The following is a 22,790-nucleotide window of genomic DNA, read 5'->3' as shown; positions in this document are numbered from 1 at the left end:
CATTCAAACGCCTGCTGTAAGAATTGCAATCCTAGGCTCGGTGCTTCTGCTGTTGAAAGCTTGCGCTAAATAAATCATGGTTTGTGATTTAAGTTTTTATGGCTCAATCTAAAAGCTGCAAAAACTGAAACCCAAGCTCTGACAGGTGTGGATTTCACTCTGTCAGCCCCATTGCCCGACACGACTGAGCCTGAGGCGTCCACGTGTGCCCTGATTTCTGATCCTGATTCTGTGCTTGGTGTTTGCAGGACCTGGAGGCGACATGCAGTGGTGCTTCTCTCAGGTGAAAGGGGCCATTGATGATGATGTTGCAGAGGGTAAGTGCAGCTCCACTTCTGCCCATGTAATAAATACAAAAAGTCATATTTGATCTAACATGATGTTTGTTTTAATTGTTATTTTTGCTGAAAATGTGGATATACAGTGGTGTGCAAAAGTTTGGCCACCCCTTTAACATTTCCACATTTTGCCACACTATGGACCATAAACATAAATATATTTAACTGAAATTTTATGTGAAAGACACACAATCGTGAAGTGAAATGAAATTTATACATGATTTAGATTTTTTTTTATAAATAAAAAACTGAAAAGTGTGGTGTGCAAAAGTATAGGCCCCCTTTCCTTTTAGTGAAACAATTGCCTTCAGAAGTTGCCTGATGATTTGTGAATGATCACATGTTGACCTACCTGTGTGTGAGCTAATGTCAGTTCAGATACAGCTGCTCTGTGATGGTCTCAGCTCTGTTATTAGTTACTATTGGGGCGCAGAAGCATCACTAAAAGGAAAGGGTGCCTATACTTTTGCACATCCCACTTTTCAGTTTTTTATTTATTTAAAAAAAAAAATCAAAATCATGTATAAATTTCACTTCACGATCGTGTGTCACTTAATGTGTGTCTTTCACATAGAATTTCAGTTAAATATATTAATGTTTAGGGTCCATAGTGTGGCAAAATGTCAAAGTTAAAGGGGGGCCCAAACTTTGGCACACCACTGTAGATCTTGAAGCATGTGTTCTTGGGCCGCATATGTGCAAAGTCAGAATTTTTGCTTTAACCTTGACTTATTCTTTATTCTTTATTCTTTATTCGGATCCCCATTAGCGCCCACAAGTGGTTGCTTGTCTTCCTGGGGTCCTGACACAATATAAAATTACAAAACAGTTCAAATAGAATCCATGAAGGTTACACATTACATATAATCATACAACCTTATAGGACACGTATAACACACGGTGACTATGCTCACATGTACTGACCTCATTGACCTTTTACTTTCAGCTTAAAGTGTGGTTTACTCTTAGTATTTCTGATGTTAAAAGGAAACGCGTTCCAGGCGTTTGCTCCTCTGGACAGAACAGTTCTTTTCATTTAGTTACTTTTGGGTCTGGGAACAACCACAGAGTTTGTCGTCACTTGAGGAGTCACAGATCTGTGACCAAACCCGCTGAAGAAGTGTGGGCTGTTTGTCCATCACATCATTGTGCATGACCATGAGGAGCCCGGCCTGTAGTTTGGTCTCCTGAGCATCTCACAGACATTATTGTGGAAAGGACAGTGAAGCACAACTGGAGCTGCTCTGTTCTCTGATCTGAAGTCTCTGAAGATGCTTTTGTGGAGCATTGGACCACACTATAGGGCAGTGATGTAGGTGAGACAATACTTTCAGAGCAAGAGTTGGGCAGTTTTAAGCAGAACATTTCTTTGCCATAGCTTTACCTTTGCCCATCATACCAACAATATGATTAATCTGATCTGACCAAGACAATGACTGATCCAGTCTGACACCCATAGCTTTACTGTTGAGACCTGCTCCACTAGTGCTCCCCCTAGTGACCGATGAAGAGCATTGGCGTCTGATGGAACACACTTTTTGTTAAATACATTTAGTTTTAGACGTGTTTAGTATATTTGTTTTGAGCCACTTCAGTGCCAGGTTGAGCTCATGCTGTAAGTTCTGTTCAGCTCAGATATTGTGGGTGACAAGGAAAACAGAGTCATCAGCGTACATTATAATACTGGCCTTATTAACTGTAAATGGAAAGTCATTTATGAATATAGAAAATAACAGTGGGCCCATACAGCTCCCTTGAGGTACGCCGCATGATGTCATTGTGGAATCTGACAAACTACCATTAAAAAACACCTGGTTCAGTTATTTTGAAGTCACAATTTGATGATAAAACAGAGTGCCTATTTTTTTTTCTTTCAATGCAATGGAATGAACTGTGTTGAAATGTTTAAAGGAACAGGCCACCCTTTTTCCGTACTGAGATATGTTCTCACCTGAGCTTAGATGAGTCGATGTCTGGTCTTTGTCACACAGAAAGACCTAAGATGTTGTTGGTTTGAGCAAAGCATTGGAACCGTACGTCAACTTCATTTCTGATCCCTCTTATCGATGGCCTCGCTCTGTAGCGCCAGATGAAGCAGAACTCGATCTGAAGGGTTTGGGCTGAGACAGAGTCCTGTTGTTTAGGTGTTACAAAGCAGCATCAGTCTGTTCCAAGTTACTGATGAACTGGCCGTGCTTTTGACCGACTACGAACAAGAAGTTTGTCTGAATCTCTGGAGGCCAGCTGCAGCAGCACCGTAACCTCCGCTCAACAGGATCAAACTAACGTAGTAACTTTGAGCGCTATATTTCAGACGTATGTACAAACTAAAACTAACAATGTGTCTTTTTGATAATAGTTAATTCAAATGCACATTCATTCCTTGCTTTTCCTCAACACACAGACAAGTCAGGCATGGCTAAAGAATCGAATCGATAGGTAAAATTATTGATGGCATTGATATCCATAAAATCGTATCAATTCCCATCCCTAGCTGTCATTAGCCTCTCGTCCTCCCCTCTATGGATCCAAACGGGGGTGAAGTAAGAAGCGACCAAATGTTTAAATACGGTTACATGAGCAGCTACATCGAAGTATAGTCTCACACAAAATGAAACATGAGGATAAAAAGGGGAACTATATTGCAAGGCGCACTAACACCTTCGGAGCACTTCGACGTCTGGGCAGTAATATTGAAGTGCTCCTACAGTGATACTACACCTTGCAACATAGTGCCCCTTTTTATCCACTTAGAAAGTCCACATGTTTAATTCTGTGTGACTATCTGTATTTAAATATGGGAACGTAGAAGAGCTTGGTGGCTTCTAACTTCATGCCTGTTTGGGTCCATAGAGGAAAGGAAAGGCTAAATGCTAACTACAGCTTTGGTCTTTTTGCCTGACTGAGTGCCCACGTAAAGACCAGACATGTACGCATTAACTCATCTAAGCTCAGGTAAGAACATATCTCAGGATGGAAAAAAACGGTGGCCTGTTCCTTTAAGTTAAAGTGGGGGTTCACAATCTTACACTTTGTTGGTTAGAAAATGCAGTCGCCGTGAAACTAAGAATAGCCACTGGAGAATAGGGTTGGGCGATGTCCCCTTAATTGGCCGTTGACGATGTTTACAGTGAACAATCGTGATGGACGATGATATTGCCCATTTCTCATTATAAGTATTTTTTAAAGACATTTACACAGCCTATATATATGCTGCATATTACTATGTATGTTAGGAACATGTGAGATTGCAGATAAATGGATCTAAACTAAACATGATCTGAACACAGTCATGGAACACGACTTTTGCAAAAGAAATGTGTTAAAACTCGTGTGTAAAGTCTGAGAGGAGAACGACTTAAGAGCGTCAACTCCTCAATACCAAGGCTCTTATCACACCAATACGAATGTAAATCAGAGCTTGTTATTTGCATTTGCTCAATTTTAACGTAATGTTTAAGAAACAGTGGGTGAACGGGACCATATGTACACGTTTGCGTAGCTACGTTTTTTGAAGCCGCGCCACCCGGTCCGTGAGCTCGTAACCTCGTACCTCCTGCACCGCCTCTTTCTCTCCTCTCTTGGTCCTTCGTGAGAATAATCTAAACCCATGCGTGCTCAGCGAGCTCCGATGTGAGAGCCATCTCGTCATTTTAAAACGGTTTAAGTTTCCGTACGCAGCAAAGCAAAGCAAAACCACGCGCTGTTAAACTCCGAGCTGCAGAGAGAGAGAGAGAGAGAGAGAGCTCCGCGCGTCAGAAACAGAGCAGTGCTGTGTCTTTACGTTAATAATTACAGCTAACACATCGTGGCTTCTGGCAGGTACTGACACTAGCGTGCATATTAGTTATATTCGTGATTGAATTTACAGTGCAATCCCTGCAAAGTTTGAAGGTTTACAAGGCCTACAGAAGATCTGTGCCTGTTTCTGACAGGAGGGGGCGTGGCATCACAATGGTGGCTCTCCATCGTGATGTTGCCCGTCCATCACGATGGAGAGCCACCATCGTGATGGACGATGATATCATCCATCGGCACAACCCTACTGGAGAAGATTCAAAGGTTACTGAAAGAAACGCAGCTTGATACACAACTCTACTGTAGGTTTGTTTTGGATGAGAGAACAACATTGAAACATGGTAAAAAGAAAGTTGTTTTTGTATAATTCCCCCCGCCCTTTTAAATATCACACTTATATAGTCATTGCATTATTTAACCCTCGTGTGGCCTTCGCGGGTCATTTTGACCCGCTGTCATGTTCCGGACATTTGGATGCAGGGTAACACAAGGGGGCGCCCTTCCAACCTTCTCAGTGTAAATGTGAGTTGACTTTCTTCAGAGTGAGACTTTAGGTCAGACATGAGTGACAGTAACATGAGGCTAAATACAGTGAGCTCTTTGTTTGCAGTAAAAAGGCTGAGGCCTCATTGCTCTTCAGTCACAGACTGAGAAGTGAAGAAGGAAGTCATGGAGCTTCTGCTTTAGACAGAACTTTAGTCTTCTGCAGCATGTAAGAGTCATATCATTTTCTGAAAGTCAAATATGGAGTAAAAACATAATAAATGGAAAATTATTATTACAATTACAAAAAGAAAAATAATTAAATCCTGTATCTAATATAAAAAATAGTTTTTTATTTTATTTACTCTCATTCTAAAGAAGAAAACCCAAACAAACCCTAGCCATTTGTATCTGCTGTAAAGTCATGTTTGTCCCAGTTCCTCTGAGTCGTGGTGGGTCATGGTGGACCATGACAGATGTGGACAGGACTGTGGTAGATCTACTTTTACTTTGGAGAAAATAGTTACTATAGAAACTGTTGAACCTCATGAGCTTCTTCTGTAACATCTGTCCACATCAGTCCTGCTGCACCACGACTCAGAGGAACTGGGTCAAACATGACTTTACAGCAGATACAAATGACCTGGCTTGTTTTTGTTTTTTTTGAATGAGGGTAAATAAATAAAAATATTAGATCGATTGATTAGAACTGATTAGATATCAAATATTTTTCTTTTTGTAATTGTAATAATAATTTTCCATTTATTATGTTTTTACTCCATATTTGACTTTCCGAAAATGATATGACTCTTGCATGATACATGACATGCTGCAGAAGACTGAAGTTCTGTCTAAAGCAGAAGCTCCGTGACTTCTTTCTTCACTTCTCAGTCTGTGACTGAAGAGCAATGAGGCCTCAGCCTTTTTACTGCAAACAAAGAGCTCACTGTATTTAGCCTCATGTTACTGTCACTCATGTCTGACCTAAAGTCTCACTCTGAAGAAAGTCAACTCACATTTACACTGAGAAGGTTGGAAGGGCGCCCCCTTGTGTCACCTTGCATCCAAATGCCCGGAACATGACAGCGGGTCAAAATGACCCGCGAAGGCCACACGAGGGTTAAGGCAGAAATCAAATATAGCTGTAGCTTTTCCACTAATTGAAAGCACTTTATATGATGACCAGCCCTCAAAAAGTGTGCAAAGTGAGGCTGACATTATTAAAGGATCTATATCATGCTATTTTAGCCATTCCAAAGTTAAGTATAGGCATTTATATGATATATTGTACCTCTACCACTATGGAGCACTCATTTTTGTGATAAATATAAGTGTTTTCTGGAGGTATTTTTCGAACCCGGAAGACACAACGCTTCGATACAGTTAACTCCGCCCCCTCTCCCCGCGCATACAACTTTACCGTAATATAAATAAACAACAATAAGTGAAATTGCTTCACGATGCAGTTATACGGAGTTGACATCTGCAACACAGCTTCATAAATGGCTAACACACATGCTAATATGCTAACACACAAGCTAATATGCTAACACACAAGCTAACCCGCGTTTGGATTGACTCACCGCTCTGGTCCATCGCTGTTTACATTGTGGGACTCGCGTTGGTTATAAAAGTTAATCCACTTTGATTCTGGCGAAGGTTCACCAAACATCCATCAGAGACAGTCACAGAAAAACAATATTTTGGTGATAGTCGCTGAATCCAGGAGAAAAAAACAGCTGAGTGGCCTCTTCCTGAAAAAGGTTGAATAAACTCCGTAGCCAAACGCGCTTCTTTTTCTCCGTGACATTATCGTTAGTTAAGAATAAAGAACAGGTGTGTCCAGAGTAGGTAACGAGCTCCAACTTCAGCTGCAGCGCAAACATGACTGATCTGTTCAGACGCTCAGGGGATGTGTTTGTTTTGGCCACAGCTGACCTGGAAGCACCTCGGGCACATCCTTTTTTATTTTTTTATTTTTATTTTTTTATTTTTTTTTCTCTTTGTTTCTCTCTTACGACAGAAATAATGAAAACGCTGTTTTACAAATTAAAATCCGTCCGTAAGCATAGAATTAAGACATTACATTACAGACGTGAAGCACTTCCGTTCCGCTGTTACGACACAACTGAACACTCAGTCGTTCACCAGGAGAGGGCGGAGCAGCTGCTCAGAGAGCAGGATTCAGGAGGATTACTGAGAGCTGCGTGAATGAAGCCACAAACCACTCTGGGGGTGTTTTTGATAAGGAAATAGCATAACAACATGGCTAAAAGCTCCAAAAAGTCGATTTTGCATGATATAGGACCTTTAAGAGTTGGATCCTGTCCACACTGCAACTAGCTGAAAACACATTCTGAACTGTACTTTCACATTACATGTAAATTATTCCAAATTGAGGCCATGGAATCTTTTACGAGTTCATTACCAAAGTGCCCACTGCCTTATCTGACCTCGACTGGACTGTGCCAATGCGCCACTCTGCCGCCTGTATCAGATGTCCTGCAATAACACAACGCTACACACACATACTATAAGGCATGTTGGACTATGCACAGTATGTGATGTCAAAACAATGATCTTATTTTTTAAAATGCAGATACTTGCGTGTGCTGGCCCTGTTAGTCAAAGCTTGCATGACATGGCTAATGAAAGTGAACTGTGCGTGAAAGCGGAGCCACTTGTGATAAAGCGTTTTCTGCACCCGGAGCCTCTTGTGATCACGTCTCTGAAGGTGAGAACAGACCGGCTCCATGTGCAACACTTTTAAAAGATGCATTTAAGATTGACCTCCTTCCACTGTGCAGTCCACTCAATGATTGGTCCAAATGAAACCAACATTAGGAATGATCCATGAAACTAATTGTTTTATGCACCAAGTCATGCAGATGGTCATAAGTGGCCAGTAGGGTTGTTCCCATGGACGATGCCACGCCCTCTTCTGTTAGAAACGCACACTTATCTTCTGTAGGCCTAGTAAACCTCTAAACTTTGTAAGGATTGCACTGTAAATGAAATCCTGAATATAACTAATATGCATGCTAGTTTAAGTAGCCTGACATTGACATGACGAGTTAGCTGTAATTCAAATACAGACACAGCGCTGCTCTACAGGTGAAACTCAGACAAACATGATAGACTTATTGCATGCAAAATGAAATAGGTCAAGCCTTTATTTGTTGCAATTTTGATGATTTGGCTCACAGTTTGTAAAAAAAAATGTCAGAAGATTAGAATATTACATGAAATGACAGAGAAATCCTGTTTCTATGGCAACATACTGCGCACAAGTCAACGGGCGTCATCCACAAGTTTTCCAAAAGTAGCTGGAGACCGGCCACATGGAGCTGAAGCGAGTGGGCAACTGCCTGCTTTTGCCATTTTCTCTCTGATTAGCATAAGTAACTTCTGATCTCTGACTTTCCGGACGAGTATTAACCCACCGCCAGGGTTGCCAGGTCTTGGCAGCCAAACCCGCCCCAAAATCTCTGAAAAGTTGCCCACGATCCGCAGACCTACGGCGCGGCTGGAGTTTCCAACGTTTTGAACCTGTTCACAGAGCCATGTGCTCCTGCGACTGTTTTCCCTCTTACTAAAGAAGCAGCTCTGAGCCTTGGCTTTGAGATTGTCATTTGAAATTACAACAACATGAACAAGTGACTTAAGTTTACTCAGGCGGAATCCGAATCAAGCAAGTTGATAAGGGATCTTTTTTTTCACCAACGGCAAGGTTCAAAAGGACGCTCAATTTCTTCTTCTTCTTCTTATCACAACATTAGATCACGCAGCACAAAGCCACAATGCTCTTCGGAATCACTCACAGTTTTGCACATCTTTTCAGTTCCCCCCCTAAAGTAATACAACATTGTGTCGTAAAATTGTGCTGAAGTTTAATATTTGTCACAATTTTCCAAACTTAGTTATGCTTTTAGCTTTGCCTGGTTTTGATTCCTTTTTCTTCTTCTAGTTTTGACACATGAAAAAAACAAGTTGCTTACATTTTATATTCCTAATAAAATGGTTTACAAAGTATTTTGTGCAATATTCAAGATAGAAGATGCAATATTTTGTTAAAATTGATTCAGTTCCATCACAATAATTCAATGGGGCTGTACAATTAAAGGAGGAGTACAGGAGGTTCAGTTAGACCTTTTCTTTTTGTCAGACACTTTGGCCGGCTGGGTCGTAAAAGTGTTGGCCATTCACAAGAGTGACCGGCCCTTAAAAATATACATAATGAACGATGGTTTATTATCAGTAACGATGTTCATTTAGACCAGGGGGTGCCCAAAGAGGGGCCCGCGGACCAAATTTAGCCTGCCGACACAATTCTGTTGGTCCGCCAGAGAGTGACGTACTCTCTCCCATTCATTCTCAAAGGTAAATATGGATGCAGTACACTTTTTGACCACCAGCGTCAAATTGGGGGCGCTGTTTCACTCTTTTCACAGAGTTAAGGAAACACTGTTGTGGAGTCTTGGTATTTATTAATCACAGAGCGTTGGAGCGTCAACTTTCACAGTTTTCCAACTTTTATTGCAAAGGTTGTTACATCAATAACAGTATATGTTAAAAATTGACTTATAAAAGAATTGATGCTGAACTGACACTTTCAAAATAATCGAATGTGTCTAATTTTCTTTGAGTGAACGAAGGAGGTAAAGTTACTGTAGGTTCTGTAGATACAGGTGTTTTTTTTTTTGCACTAAATACAATTGATTTTGTTTTACTAAAATTAGGCTTTTGCCATAGTTACCATTTCTTTCAATATAGCATGTTATTTGCTTAGACAGAATCCAATGCAATCTATGCAAAGGCTATCGAAAAAATAAAAAGTTAATAAAATAAAGTAACTTTATAATTTGCAGTTAAATATGTTTTTTGTGCTTGACATCGCCTCGGCTCACAGGCACTTTTTCATTTTGGCCCTCGGAGACAAAAAGTTTGGGCACCCCTGATTTAGACAGAGCTACACGAGTGCTGTTGTGGGTTCAAAAACACGGCGCTTTGTAAAATGGCCTAGGGCGTAAATCGAAACTTTTTTGATAGAAATATTGAACCTTTTTTAATAATCAGGGCTGTCTCAAAAACACGTTGTTAGTCAGTGAATTAGGTCAAATGTATTTAATATATTTTTCTATATTCTCTCCATATTTTCTACTGTTGGCCAATTTGGCAAATGTAAATAATTTTTACCGGCCATTTGCTTTTCAAACCGTCCAAAAGCCGGCTAACGGAAACCCTGGAGGAGTATTTGTTGATCTGTGGCCTGAAGTAGTACTGCCGTAAGTGAAAGCAGGGCTGCGTTACATTAGCTAACTGCTGTGTCTGCAGGGCTTTTCCTCACAAGCGTCTCAGAAAGGCCTGGCCTACTGTCCTACTTCACCACACACTGACTTCAGCTCAGTCCAAGTCTCTTCAAGTGTATTTTTAGCCTGCAGAGTGTGGACTCGTGCCGTCTGCGCACCGACCCGCTGTGCCCGTTTTCCCGCCTTACAGTAAGATCCAGTACATTAAAGGCTGCCCGTTCAGCCTGTTCAATCTTCATGTTCCTGGACGTGTTTAAAACGTGCACTGAGCCCCAAGTCTCGCTTAGCAAATATAAGTTACAAATGTACAAATGCTTGTGTGAAAAGTGGAAGCTGTTTGGGGTTGGATGGTTATTTTGAAATGTCTCACCGTTACAATCAATACCACCTTTATACAACTATAAAGAACACAATTTTAAAGGCACACTGCGGAAAATTCCAGGTTTATGTTGCTACAAATGTTATGTTTGGTTACCCTTATGCAAACCAAAGCAGGAGCATATGTATGACAATAACCTGGTGATGCCTTGCTCCCCGTAAAGTAACAAGTTGGGTCAGAGTTGGAGTGCATCTCAGTAAAGATGCATCAAATAAAATAAAAAGTGAAATAAAAATGATCATAAACTATTGCATGTATTATTAACTGTTGACTGTTATGCGATATGGCTTTAGAGATAGAGCAGAGCCAATATACAGTCTGGGGGGATTTTATTTTATTTTTTTCACCCTCTTGAGACGTTTTTAGCGGGCTATAAGTAGTACAATATAGTGTACACATTTGGGCTGTTACTTTGTTCCTCTCACTGTCTCTGTATCATTTATTTGGTAAAGTAAAAATCCTTGTCACAGTTAACTTTGCACGTTAGCCTGTTAGCTTCTTCTTCCTGATTCCGTTAGTGTGTATTGGGGCCTCCGACCCGGTGCAGGAAAGCCCCCCCCAATCAGAGTGACAATGGAAAGATTTTAAGGTAAACAAGTTACTTAGTACTGCTTTAACTGACCTCAATATTCTGTAGTGTCTCTCCATCTGAACAGTTTTGGTCAAACATCTGCGGCTGACCCCTTCTTGGGCCCTCGGGCATTGCTTCCCTCATAACTGTTAGTGACTTTGTCCTTCTGCTCCGCTGGACGTCAAAGGGTTAATTGTGAGCGTGCATGAGCCTGGTGTGCACATCCAGCTGCTGTGGACAAGTCTCTAAGAGGGGGCAGAGAGGGGGAAAGTAGGTTACCCAGCGCTGTCCGTCTGTTGGACATTCTTCTGCAGACACGTCCAGGTCCAGCAGATTGGGATTAACTCATGAGAGCCCATTGTCTCTGGTAATCTGCGGTGAATGGCTCTGACGGCGTATGGTTGTGTGTTTACAGCGGACATCATATCCACGGTGGAGTTTAACCACACGGGCGAGCTGCTAGCCACCGGGGACAAGGGCGGACGAGTGGTCATCTTCCAGCAAGAAACCGAGGTAACTGCAGCGGGCGACGCACTGCCAGGGAACGCTCTGGGTATGCTGCAAAAAGTGTATGAAGGTTTACTTGTCCCCTACCTCTGTAAAGAATGGAGTCTTTGGAAGTTTACAGTATAGACATGGAATGGAAATTGCACTACAATAACTAATAAGATGGCAAATGTGGTGATAGCATAGAACCACGACACAGACCCAATATATTTGTGTTATGACTAATTATTGTCCTAACAGCAAAGCTCCAAAAAGTAAATTGAGCCAATATGATTAGTATTTTCTGTTTGATAATGGGGAAATTGGACTGCAAAAATTCATCTTAATGAGCAATTTTACTGATAATGTAGACCACAAGCATTTGTCCTGACATTCAGACTAAACTGAATCAGAATACTTCATTCATCCACATGGGGACTTCTTCAGTTGCTGCAGCTTTAATAAATATTAACCATCAAAAATTAAGCAATAATATGTCGGTGGAGTAAATTGTGAACAAAAAAGGAGAGCGGACGGTACCATGAGGAGCCCCAGTGCTGCTGAGTATTGTTTCAGGCACACAGTTCTACTGTGGTCTCCGTAACAGATAGTCCACTATTCAGGACACAAGTGGGTGCTCTGCTTTCACCTGGGTCAGCTCTTCACCAGCAGGACCGGCCGGATGGTGTTGAAAGCACATGTTAAGTCAAATAACTAGAGGTCGACCACCATCTGCCGGCTGATATCCGGGGATTTTACAATATCAGCTATCAGCCAATCTAGTGCCGACAAAACTCGATATCTCCGAGACCAACTGTTTTTTGCATCGGAAAGAGCCAAGTCAGGGCTTTAAAATGAGTCCCACCACAACGCCGCTGGCCTCAGGCGAACAGAGAACAGAGAAAAAATTGGATAGCTCGGCCTACAAGTTGAATATAAGTTTGACTAAACCTCAGTAAATATGGACATGCGACGTGTCATTTTAAACTAGAAAACCTGGAGAATGTAGTCGCATAATTAGTTTTAACCTCCACAATTGTATTTTTATTGCTTATGCACTAGCAGGTAGTGCTAACGGCAGGATGCTAATGCTAGCGGGAAATTATCAAAGCTGGGAAACTATGACTGGGTCACCGAAAGTAATAAAGTATTTATGCTTTTACAGCAGAGCTGCCCAACCAGTCTGCGGTCTGCTGGTAGCCCATGCACCCCGCCGGGTCAAGTGCTTTTAGTAAATGTTGTCATTTGAGAATGTAATTAATTAATGTAGGCTACCAATATTTAATTTTCCCATGGGTGTTTGGATTTTCCTCATATTCAATTATATTTTTTATCAGTGAGTTCCACAGTTTAATAGGACACATGTAACAGATCCGTGATCTGCATAAAACAAGACCAGCCAAAATCAGCTTAAGGCTAAATTCAAAAGGACTTCACCTAAAAACACAACTGTTCCATCTAATCGCTCTAGTTGTAGCTGAAGCTGCAGCTCCTGTCTCTGCACCGTTTCTCCAAATAAACAAGACCGTGGCCTCGGTCTGCCGCACGTTAAAGCACAAAACACGGCCTGGGTCCGTAAAAAAACACTGACTGACTGTAAAATATCATCAAACAAAACATAATGGATTAACCAAACAGATTTTCTTAAAGACGCTTGTTTAACGATCGCCGATTAGCACTAAAAGGCGATCGTCCTACCAGGGCGGGGGGAGCTGATGGTGGGGGAGACACTGCACAGTGCATCAATTCAATCAGTCAAGCGCTATGTCCTGTCTGTGTGTTTTGGCAGAATAAAAACCCGCCGCAGTTCCGGAGCGAGTACAATGTTTACAGCACTTTCCAGAGCCACGAGCCCGAGTTCGACTACTTGAAGAGTTTAGAGATCGAAGAGAAGATCAACAAAATCCGCTGGCTCCCACAGAAGAACGCTGCGCAGTTCCTCCTGTCCACTAATGGTACACTCAAGGATGTTTCAAACGTTAAAATATATATATATATACATATATGTGTGTGTGTGTGTATACGATGTCTCCTTGCACTCCGCTCCTCTTTTGAATGTTCTAAATGAAGTCTGTGTTCTATTTGCAGATAAGACTATTAAATTGTGGAAGATCAGTGAGCGGGACAGGCGACCAGAGGGCTATAACCTGAAGGAGGAGGATGGTCGGTACAAAGACCCCAACTCCCTCACATCACTCAGGGTAAGGGCTGCAGCAGATGGCATTACACAACAGCTACAGGCCCACAGATCAATTGGCTTATATTTAGACTGAACACTTCACTCCTATTGATAGGAATTGCACAATGTGTTGCAGAGGAATGTTGTATGGGAGCTTATTTGTGGTTAAAACAAGTTTGCACAGGTGCTGGGTGTCTTTGTCTTTGATGCATCATCTGTGTGTGCTACACACAAGCCAAGTTTAATTGAAAACATCTTATTCCGATACATTGGTGCTAGGGTATCGCGATGGAGAGCCACCATCGTGATGCCACGCCCCTTCCTGTCAGAAACACGCACTGCTGTTTGAGGAAGTGAACAGAAAAAGACGCAGCAGATGTGGCAATGTAAAAGTTTTGGAAGCTAACGGAGCAAGTACATCAATAACTGAATCAAGGAAGAGAGACCGTTTTTGGACAATGGACTTTTGTGGAGCAGAGGCAGAAAAGAAAAGACAGAGATAAACACACGACTAGTCGACTCTGTAAAAATGAGGTTGACTCTTACGCAGAAGTCGACTAGTCTGTTCATGCCGTATTTGATGGCAGCTTCAAAATGATTAAATCCATTAAACTTTAGAGTTTTTGGAGAGTTTCTGCTTGGATTTGTTTGCAGGATGTTAGAATAACCTCCCAGAGCTGCTGTTTGGATGAAAACTGCCTCCCCCCCTCATACATGTTTTTCTTGTTGAGGCTCCAAAGGTTCTCAATTGGGTTGAGGTCAGGGGAGGAGGGGGTCCACATCATGAGTTTCTCTCCTTTTATGCCCATAGTAGCCAGTGATGCAGAGGTTTTCTTTACAGCAGGACATGGGGCGTTGTCATGATGAAGATGATTTTGTTCGGGAAAGCACAGCTCTTCTTCAGAGATCCTAAAGGTGCCGACCAGCTCTCTCCTCATGATTCTGGCCTAAAACATGACTCCGCCCCCTCCTTACTGACGTCACAGCCTTGCTGGGACATTGTGACCATTCACCTCCATCCACTACTCCATTGATTTGACCATCCAGGGCTACACGGCCTCATCAGTGAACAAGACTGTTTCTGAGCCACTGCAGCCGTTTCTGTTCATCAGCTTCAATTAACAGTTTAGGGGAGGCCGGATAGAAGGTTTATGCACAACTGCAGCCTCTGGAGGGTCCTACAACTTGATGTTCGGGAGACTCCAGAGGCACCAGCAGCTTCAAATACCTGTTTGCTGCTTTGTAGCAGCTGTTCTCTTAATCTGATATATTTGTCTGGCAGAAACCGTCCTCATTGTGCCTTTATCAGCACAAACCGGAGTGTGCTCTGAATCAGCCACAAATCTCTTACCAGTACCATGATTACGCTTAATCTTTCATGAAATATCGAAGGTTTTTTATACCTAGACCAAGGCCATCCATCCATCCATCCATTTTCTTCCGCTTTATCCGGGGCCGGGTCGCGGGGGCAGCAGTCTCAGCAGAGATGCCCAGACTTCCCGATCCACACACACCTCCTCCAGCTGTTCTGGGGGGACCCAGAACAGCTGGAGGAGGTGTTCTGGGGGGACCCGGAGGCGACACCAGGCCAGCTCGGAGACATAGTCCCACCACCGTGTTCTGGGTCTTCCACGAGGCCTTGTCCCACTAGGACATGCCTGGAACACCTCCCGTGGGAGGCGACCAAGGCATTCATCTATTTCATGCTTATCATCAGCAGAGAGACCCTTTTTCTTTCCCATGTTGCTTGAAAATGATGGTCTGCTTAATAATGCGGAACGTCCTTTTTCAGTAGTTTTTTCCTTAACTGGGCTTACCTGAAAACTACTTATCCCAGGTCTCTGAGATTAATGTTAGTGATTCAAGGAGCCCTGAGACACGATACCATCCATGAGTTTCTTTGAAAACCCTTTTTACCTTTTTGACACTGAGATGCAATTTGCATAATAATTTGGAATGCGGTGTATTAATATTAATGGTGAAAATACCGTTAATTGTGATTTAGGGCTGTGAGGTCTATCCAGAGACGTTTTATCCTACACGCAAACTACGCATGGTGCGAAGGGCCCCACATCTGTCGAACTACGGTGTTGTTTCACTGCTTAATCAACACGTTGTTCCTGGGACAGGCTCTCTGACACAGCGCGCTCTCACTCTCCGCCTACTTGGCCACATATAAAACCCAATGGAGCAGGAGAGACCGACCGCCTTCCCCTTGTCACTTCCAAAGCGCAAGTGCGTCTCCGCTCGTGTCCCGCTCGGCCGTCTGTCTCCCGGGGCTTGTTTCACCTCTTCACATTCACCTGTTCTCATCTTGACTCTGTGGACTCGGGGCTGCATCATCCACACACTCATTTAAACTCTCTTCTTGTTGTTGCTAGCGGAGCACCAGGACAGTAGTTTGCCGAATAGACGAGAGTAAAGCCGTGTCCGTGGTTTAAACCTCACGGTTCTCATGGGCACAGTTACTTACAGTAACTCTGGTTCTCTGAATGTGCACAATCTATAACAAACAGGGCGACTCACAGGCTAATTCTCTGTGGCAAGACAACCGTCAGGTGCAGGTTTCAGTTGGTTTTAAATCAGCGGTTCCCAATCTGTGGGTCAGGGACCAGAGGTGAGAGAATGGGACCATTTGCTATTTACATTTTCAAAAGTGGGGGAAATGGACGAGTAGTTGTCCTAAATCCCAGTCTCACAGTGGCTTAGTGGTTAGTGGTTCTCACACAGAGGGGAGGGGCCTGAATTGAGCTCATTATGTTCCACTTCTGCCCTGCATTACTGCGCAGTGGAACTGTGTTTGACTGTAAATGGATTAGCTCTTTGTCGAATAGCCATGGGATGCTACTGTAGGGCAATACTGTTGGGTGTGGAGTTTTGCTTAGGCACTGGCTCTGGATATATATGGATATTTAAGATATACAAGTATGTTTGTAAATGAGATATGGAAACATATCAGTATAGTTCAAGTTTGCGCTGTAATGCTTGCTTCAGGGCAGTGGCAGCATCGTGACCTCCCAGAGCATCTCTGAAGCCGGATGCCGTCGACAGGCTGGTGTTTCTTGCACAAAGTTTTGATGGTCTTTTTCTTGTACAACTGGTTGAGACTGTTCAGATAAGTTAAAAGAAACCGGTGATCTTAAGCTGATGTTTAAAAATGTTTATCTTAAACTGAGCACTTTATTTTGTTTTCTCTTTATATATAAATGCTGCCCTCAGAAAGAGATTGACCTTTATTTTATCGGCTATTTTTATTTAAGACATTTTTATATTTAAATGTTTTTATACCGTGTTTTTGTTTACGTTTTTATAGTGAGTTTTCAATAAAAATACTCGTATATATCGTCCATATCGCCCAGCCCTACGATGATTCACCGTAAACATCGTCAAGATCGTGAAGAAATATAAATTATTAACGTTTGAAAAGTTTATTTTGTTTTCAAGTGTCAGTTTAGTGTATCATTCTTGATGATTTGGCCCCACAGCCCCTGAGAGTGAAGTCTTGTGACGAGGCAGGACGTAGAACAACGCGAGCTCCTCCAGGGGAGACTGTTCTGTGAACTTTAGATCATCTACTTTTGGACAGGATTGTTTCTCTGTAAAAGCTGCAGGATGTGGAACTCGTTGCCATTAACTACACCTTGAAACAGTTCAAACTTAACCTGAAGAAGTTTGAAAGACGGTCAGATTATTAGCACGGGGGTAGTGTTCAAAATATAAGGTACAAGTAAAAAAAAAAAAAACTACATAATTGTAATTGCATGTGTGAATACTGTAAATGTTGCATCTGAGTGTTGATGTGATCCCTTTGCCAGTGCTTTATATGTGTTTTATATTGTGAACGGACTCTCATTGTCCACTGTGTAAACCTGCTGTCACTTTGCCTCTGCTCAGGGACCACAGATGTAAATGAGCTTGTAGCATCTCTGGTCTGTGCAATGTCCCTGTCAAATAGATAAATAAATACATTTAAAAAACTCACTTCTGTGTTAAATTAAACAAGGTTAGAATTAAATGTATATTAAATGTATGGATTCAGGTAATACAGTACATTAATGCAAATAGAGTACTCAATGTCTTTTGTTTTCTTTTCAAAATAACCTGCCCGCATGGCTGTCGGAGTGAAGCAGCTTTTCTGTTTTTTGGGAACGTGTTGCCTGGTTGTTGCTGCGTTTCTCTGGCTTTTGAACGGTGTGGAACAGTGAGATGTAGGCCGAAGTACTCTTGTCTTTGGGTTCAAGTAGCTAAAGCGGTCGCGCTCCTCTTGCTAACAGCAGCTTGATTGGCTCTGACACACAGACTGGGCGGCTTGTTTCATTTCGTTATGACAGTTCTCTCTCATGTTGGACATACCTGCAGTGTGCGTTAATGTTATTCTCTCCGTTCATTTAACTCCAAGTGTTTTCACACGAGTCCCTCTTGCTCTGCCATAAAGTTGACAGAAAGTGTAGGCGTTGGCAAAGCTCTGTAGTGCAGTGTTTTGTTTACACCCCGCCTCTCTCCTAGAGCAGTGCTGGTCTGGATACTTGTGCGATGTGGCCGATGTGTTACGCACAGGCAGGCAGAGGCTTCTCCGCTCTCTTAGCGCTGTGATGTCGGACATTCTTCTGTATTTACAGAGAATGTCCTTGTCATTGTATTTTACTTACCGAGTGATAAGCCGATATAGCAATTATTGCGTCAGGAAGATAATGTCAATAAACAATACATTTTCAGGTTCAATATTTATCATTGTATGTTCACAATTTTGGTTTAATTTTGTACCCAAAGTGTTTTGTTTTCATTGTGATAATATTGTGTATCGCGATATTTTCCCACCCCCGATATATCGATCTTTGGATTTTGTTATCATGACAGGCCTACCTGTTGCTTTACTTTTTGGAAGAATAGTATACTTACATTGACGTTTAGTGCCCATATTTTAATGAATCATTTCAAATCTAAATTGAAGTTTGACTCACTCTAGTTTGAGTAATCCTGAGCTGGGACATCCCATGTTCGAGTCTGTACAGCTTTACTGGACTCTTTTGATATTTAGGTGCTCAAATTGCGTTCCCTGTGGCTCTGACCAACTTTCTACTCTGGTCACATGTCTGACTTCTTGTTTTCAGTGTACAAGTATTTTCATGTGCTCTTTTTTGTGTAACTGTGAAACGGCGTGTTGTCTGTCCTGTAGGTCCCTGTGCTGATCCCCATGGACCTGATGGTGGAGGCCAGCCCTCGCAGAGTGTTTGCCAACGCTCACACCTACCACATCAACTCCATCTCTGTCAACAGCGACAACGAGACCTACCTGTCTGCAGACGACCTGCGCGTCAACCTGTGGCACTTGGAGATCACCGACCGCAGCTTCAGTATCCTAACACACTCAGAGGGCTCAGCGTACTAGATGATACAACTGTTTATAGTTCATCAATCTGATCTCAGCTTATTCTTTGGGAAAGTCAGTCCATCTGACTCTTATTTATAGAAGTTGGGTAAATAAAGTTCTTTGATAATGTGGCTGAAAGATCTTCCTCATCAAAACCCTTTTATGTTCACCCTTTATAACTAATCTCTTGCCCCCACAGCCCGCCTTACGGTTCAGCTTTACCTTAATCTTAAAGGTATAGGCCAGTTTTTTCTTGTTGCATTTTTGTCGCTTTTTCGTCACTTTTCAGTTGCTCTTTTGTGGCTTTTGTCCACTTTTTCATCTATTTAATTATTATTTTTTGTCGCTCTTTTGTTGCTATTTTGACACATTTTTCAAGAAGCTCTCAGATTTGGGCAAAGCCAAACTGGAGAGAATCTGTTCAGTTTTGGCGTTGGTGAAGAGGTTAAGAGTGAGCGGTTTAGACGAGCGACTATAGAGAAAAACACGCTGTAAACAAAGCTCTCTCAGCCCCCCCAGGGCACAGGGATTACATGTCTACCTTGAGCACGTTTTCAAACCTTTCTAAGCTATGTGGAGGTGTTGTCATTTATAGCTGAGTTCATAATATTTGGACTGCAACAGCAATTCTTTCTCATCAGTGTGGCATGATGCAGAAAGTCTCTCCCAGAAATTACAATAATGGAGAATTCCGCTCTGTCTGAGAAAAAGATAAATGAATTTAAGTGTGGGAGACCCCAGTAGTTTCAACACTGACTGTAATGTTTGCATGCTGTGTATCTGTTGAAGCTGCTCCGTGCTGCTTGTTCTCTAACTCCTCCCCTCAGACATCGTTGACATCAAACCTGCCAACATGGAGGAGCTGACGGAGGTGATCACGGCCGCCGAGTTCCACCCGCATCAGTGCAACACGTTTGTGTACAGCAGCAGCAAAGGCACCATCCGCCTGTGCGACATGAGGGCGTCTGCGCTCTGCGACAAGCACTCCAAATGTAACATGCACTATTAACACTATGCCTGTCTATGATCTAATCTCCAGCAAAAGCTTCAAATATCTCTGTTTCCCCCCACATGTGCTTCCAAAGAAACTACTTTCCACTGTGTTTTGCAGTGTTCGAAGAGCCAGAGGACCCCAGTAACCGCTCGTTCTTCTCTGAGATCATCTCGTCCATCTCAGACGTGAAGTTCAGTCATAACGGTCGCTACATGATGACCCGGGACTACCTGTCGGTCAAGATCTGGGACCTGAACATGGAGAACAGGCCTGTGGAGACGTACCAGGTCTGTAGCAGAACATACGCACAGGATGCAGCTGTTTGTGCATCACGATAGCACAACTTATCGCAGTTACGTCCAGTGTTTTAGTGGTTACAACTTAACTGACTTATTTGGGTCATATTTTGTTGTGAAAATAACTCTATAATTTGTCTGTATTGATATTTATTTGGTATAGGATATGCTAACCCAGTAGTATTGGGATGATGTGAATCTTATTTGTCTAGTTCAGGCTCCTTCACTTCCAGGCTGGCTAAAGAAGCACACTTAAGCACGCTTAGTTAATGTCTCCTTTTGTGTGGCTGGTGTGATCAGCTATTTCTATGTTGCATCGTCAAAACGGACAATTCTCTCTGAAGTCGACTGCTTTCTCTTTTGGCTAAAATAAGTCCTGTGTAAAAACAAACTAAAGCAGTGTCGAGGCTTAATAACTATTTTACAATAGCTTTTTAAATGCTTTGTCTGAGGAAGTTTATGTTGAAAGATGGCAGTTTATTTGCCCTGTTTAATTAAAAACTACCAGATGCAGGCACATATTATATGGTCCATTTTATTTCTATAACAGAATCGATAAAGAACCGGATCAATAAGAGAAATTATGAATGACGTTGGTAAAAACCTGTCCCATCCGTAGTCCCAGGGCTGGTGACTGACATTAGTGCTGTCTGTGAGTGACCTGTGCGGCCACTAGAGGGCGTCCTTCACACTTGGTTCATGCTGCGTGTTAGTGCTGAGTACATGTATGTGAGTGCCCTGTGTGGCCACTAGAGGGCATCCTTCACACTTGGTTCAGCAGCTTCCATGGCGTGTTAGTGCTGAGTACATGTATGTGAGTGTGTGGCCACTAGAGGGCGTCCTTCACACTTGGTTCAGCAGCTTCCATGGCGTGTTAGTGCTGAGTACATGTATGTGAGTGTGTGGCCACTAGAGGGCGTCCTTCACACTTGGTTCAGCAGCTTCCATGGCGTGTTAGTGCTGAGTACATGTATGTGAGTGTGTGGCCACTAGAGGGCATCCTTCACACTTGGTTCAGCAGCTTCCATGGCGTGTTAGTGCTGAGTACATGTATGTGAGTGCCCTGTGTGGCCACTAGAGGGCGTCCTTCACACTTGGTTCAGCAGCTTCCATGGCGTGTTAGTGCTGAGTACATGTATGTGAGTGTGTGGCCACTAGAGGGCGTCCTTCACACTTGGTTCAGCAGCTTCCATGGCGTGTTAGTGCTGAGTACATGTATGTGAGTGTGTGGCCACTAGAGGGCGTCCTTCACACTTGGTTCAGCAGCTTCCATGGCGTGTTAGTGCTGAGTACATGTATGTGAGTGTGTGGCCACTAGAGGGCGTCCTTCACACTTGGTTCAGCAGCTTCCATGGCGTGTTAGTGCTGAGTACATGTATGTGAGTGTGTGGCCACTAGAGGGCGTCCTTCACACTTGGTTCAGCAGCTTCCATGGCGTGTTAGTGCTGAGTACATGTATGTGAGTGTGTGGCCACTAGAGGCCGTCCTTCACACTTGGTTCAGCAGCTTCCATGGCGTGTTAGTGCTGAGTACATGTATGTGAGTGTGTGGCCACTAGAGGGCGTCCTTCACACTTGGTTCAGCAGCTTCCATGGCGTGTTAGTGCTGAGTACATGTATGTGAGTGTGTGGCCACTAGAGGGCGTCCTTCACACTTGGTTCAGCAGCTTCCATGGCGTGTTAGTGCTGAGTACATGTATGTGAGTGTGTGGCCACTAGAGGCCGTCCTTCACACTTGGTTCAGCAGCTTCCATGGCGTGTTAGTGCTGAGTACATGTATGTGAGTGTGTGGCCACTAGAGGGCATCCTTCACACTTGGTTCAGCAGCTTCCATGGCGTGTTAGTGCTGAGTACATGTATGTGAGTGACCTGTGTGGCCACTAGAGGGCGTCCTTCACACTTGGTTCAGCAGCTTCCATGGCGTGTTAGTGCTGAGTACATGTATGTGAGTGTGTGGCCACTAGAGGGCGTCCTTCACACTTGGTTCAGCAGCTTCCATGGCGTGTTAGTGCTGAGTACATGTATGTGAGTGTGTGGCCACTAGAGGCCGTCCTTCACACTTGGTGTTAGTGGTGAGTACATGTATGTGAGTGACCTGTGTGGCCACTAGAGGGCGTCCTTCACACTCGGTGTTAGTGGTGAGTACATGTATGTGAGTGACCTGTGTGGCCACTAGAGGGCGTCCTTCACACTCGGTGTTAGTGCTGAGTACATGTAGTTAACAGTGTGTATAAATGTGTGCTCTCAGGTTCACGAGTATCTGAGGAGCAAACTCTGCTCACTCTACGAGAACGACTGCATCTTCGACAAGTTCGAGTGCTGCTGGAACGGCGACGACAGGTGAGGGCGCCTCCAACAGCTGTCAAACATCTGCACGTATTATTATGCTATTATTATGCTGTTGGTCAGTTATCTTTGTTCCTCCTACGTAAGTCTGTGTAATTGATTCAATATATTTTATGAAGATGAAAAAACAACACCATCTCTTGAGGCACAGTAGCGCCTCCGCTTCACAGCTAGAAGGTCCTGGGTTCGTTTCCCGCCAGGACGGGGCCTTTCTGTGTGGAGTTTGCATGTTCTCCCCGTG

At 43.1% G+C, this 22,790-nt stretch overlaps 1 protein-coding gene across 1 annotated transcript in view; it reads left to right on the top strand.

Annotated features, from left to right (window-relative positions):
• The window catches only part of LOC306981649 (serine/threonine-protein phosphatase 2A 55 kDa regulatory subunit B alpha isoform), a 29,353-nt gene that overhangs the window by 5,003 nt on the left and 1,560 nt on the right, over window positions 1–22,790 (top strand). The window contains exons 2-9 of the mRNA XM_079581277.1: window positions 249–317; window positions 11,294–11,391; window positions 13,154–13,319; window positions 13,453–13,565; window positions 18,720–18,897; window positions 19,742–19,906; window positions 20,026–20,195; window positions 22,452–22,543. Coding sequence (XP_079437403.1) covers window positions 249–317; window positions 11,294–11,391; window positions 13,154–13,319; window positions 13,453–13,565; window positions 18,720–18,897; window positions 19,742–19,906; window positions 20,026–20,195; window positions 22,452–22,543 — 1,051 coding nt within the window. The remainder of the gene's footprint in view (window positions 1–248; window positions 318–11,293; window positions 11,392–13,153; window positions 13,320–13,452; window positions 13,566–18,719; window positions 18,898–19,741; window positions 19,907–20,025; window positions 20,196–22,451; window positions 22,544–22,790) is intronic.

This window comes from Gobius niger, assembly GCF_951799975.1.
Source record: "Gobius niger genome assembly, chromosome: 22".
NCBI lineage: Eukaryota > Metazoa > Chordata > Actinopteri > Gobiiformes > Gobiidae > Gobius > Gobius niger.
Note: the sequence above shows the minus strand (reverse complement) of the source record. Positions and strands in the feature narration are given on the sequence as shown.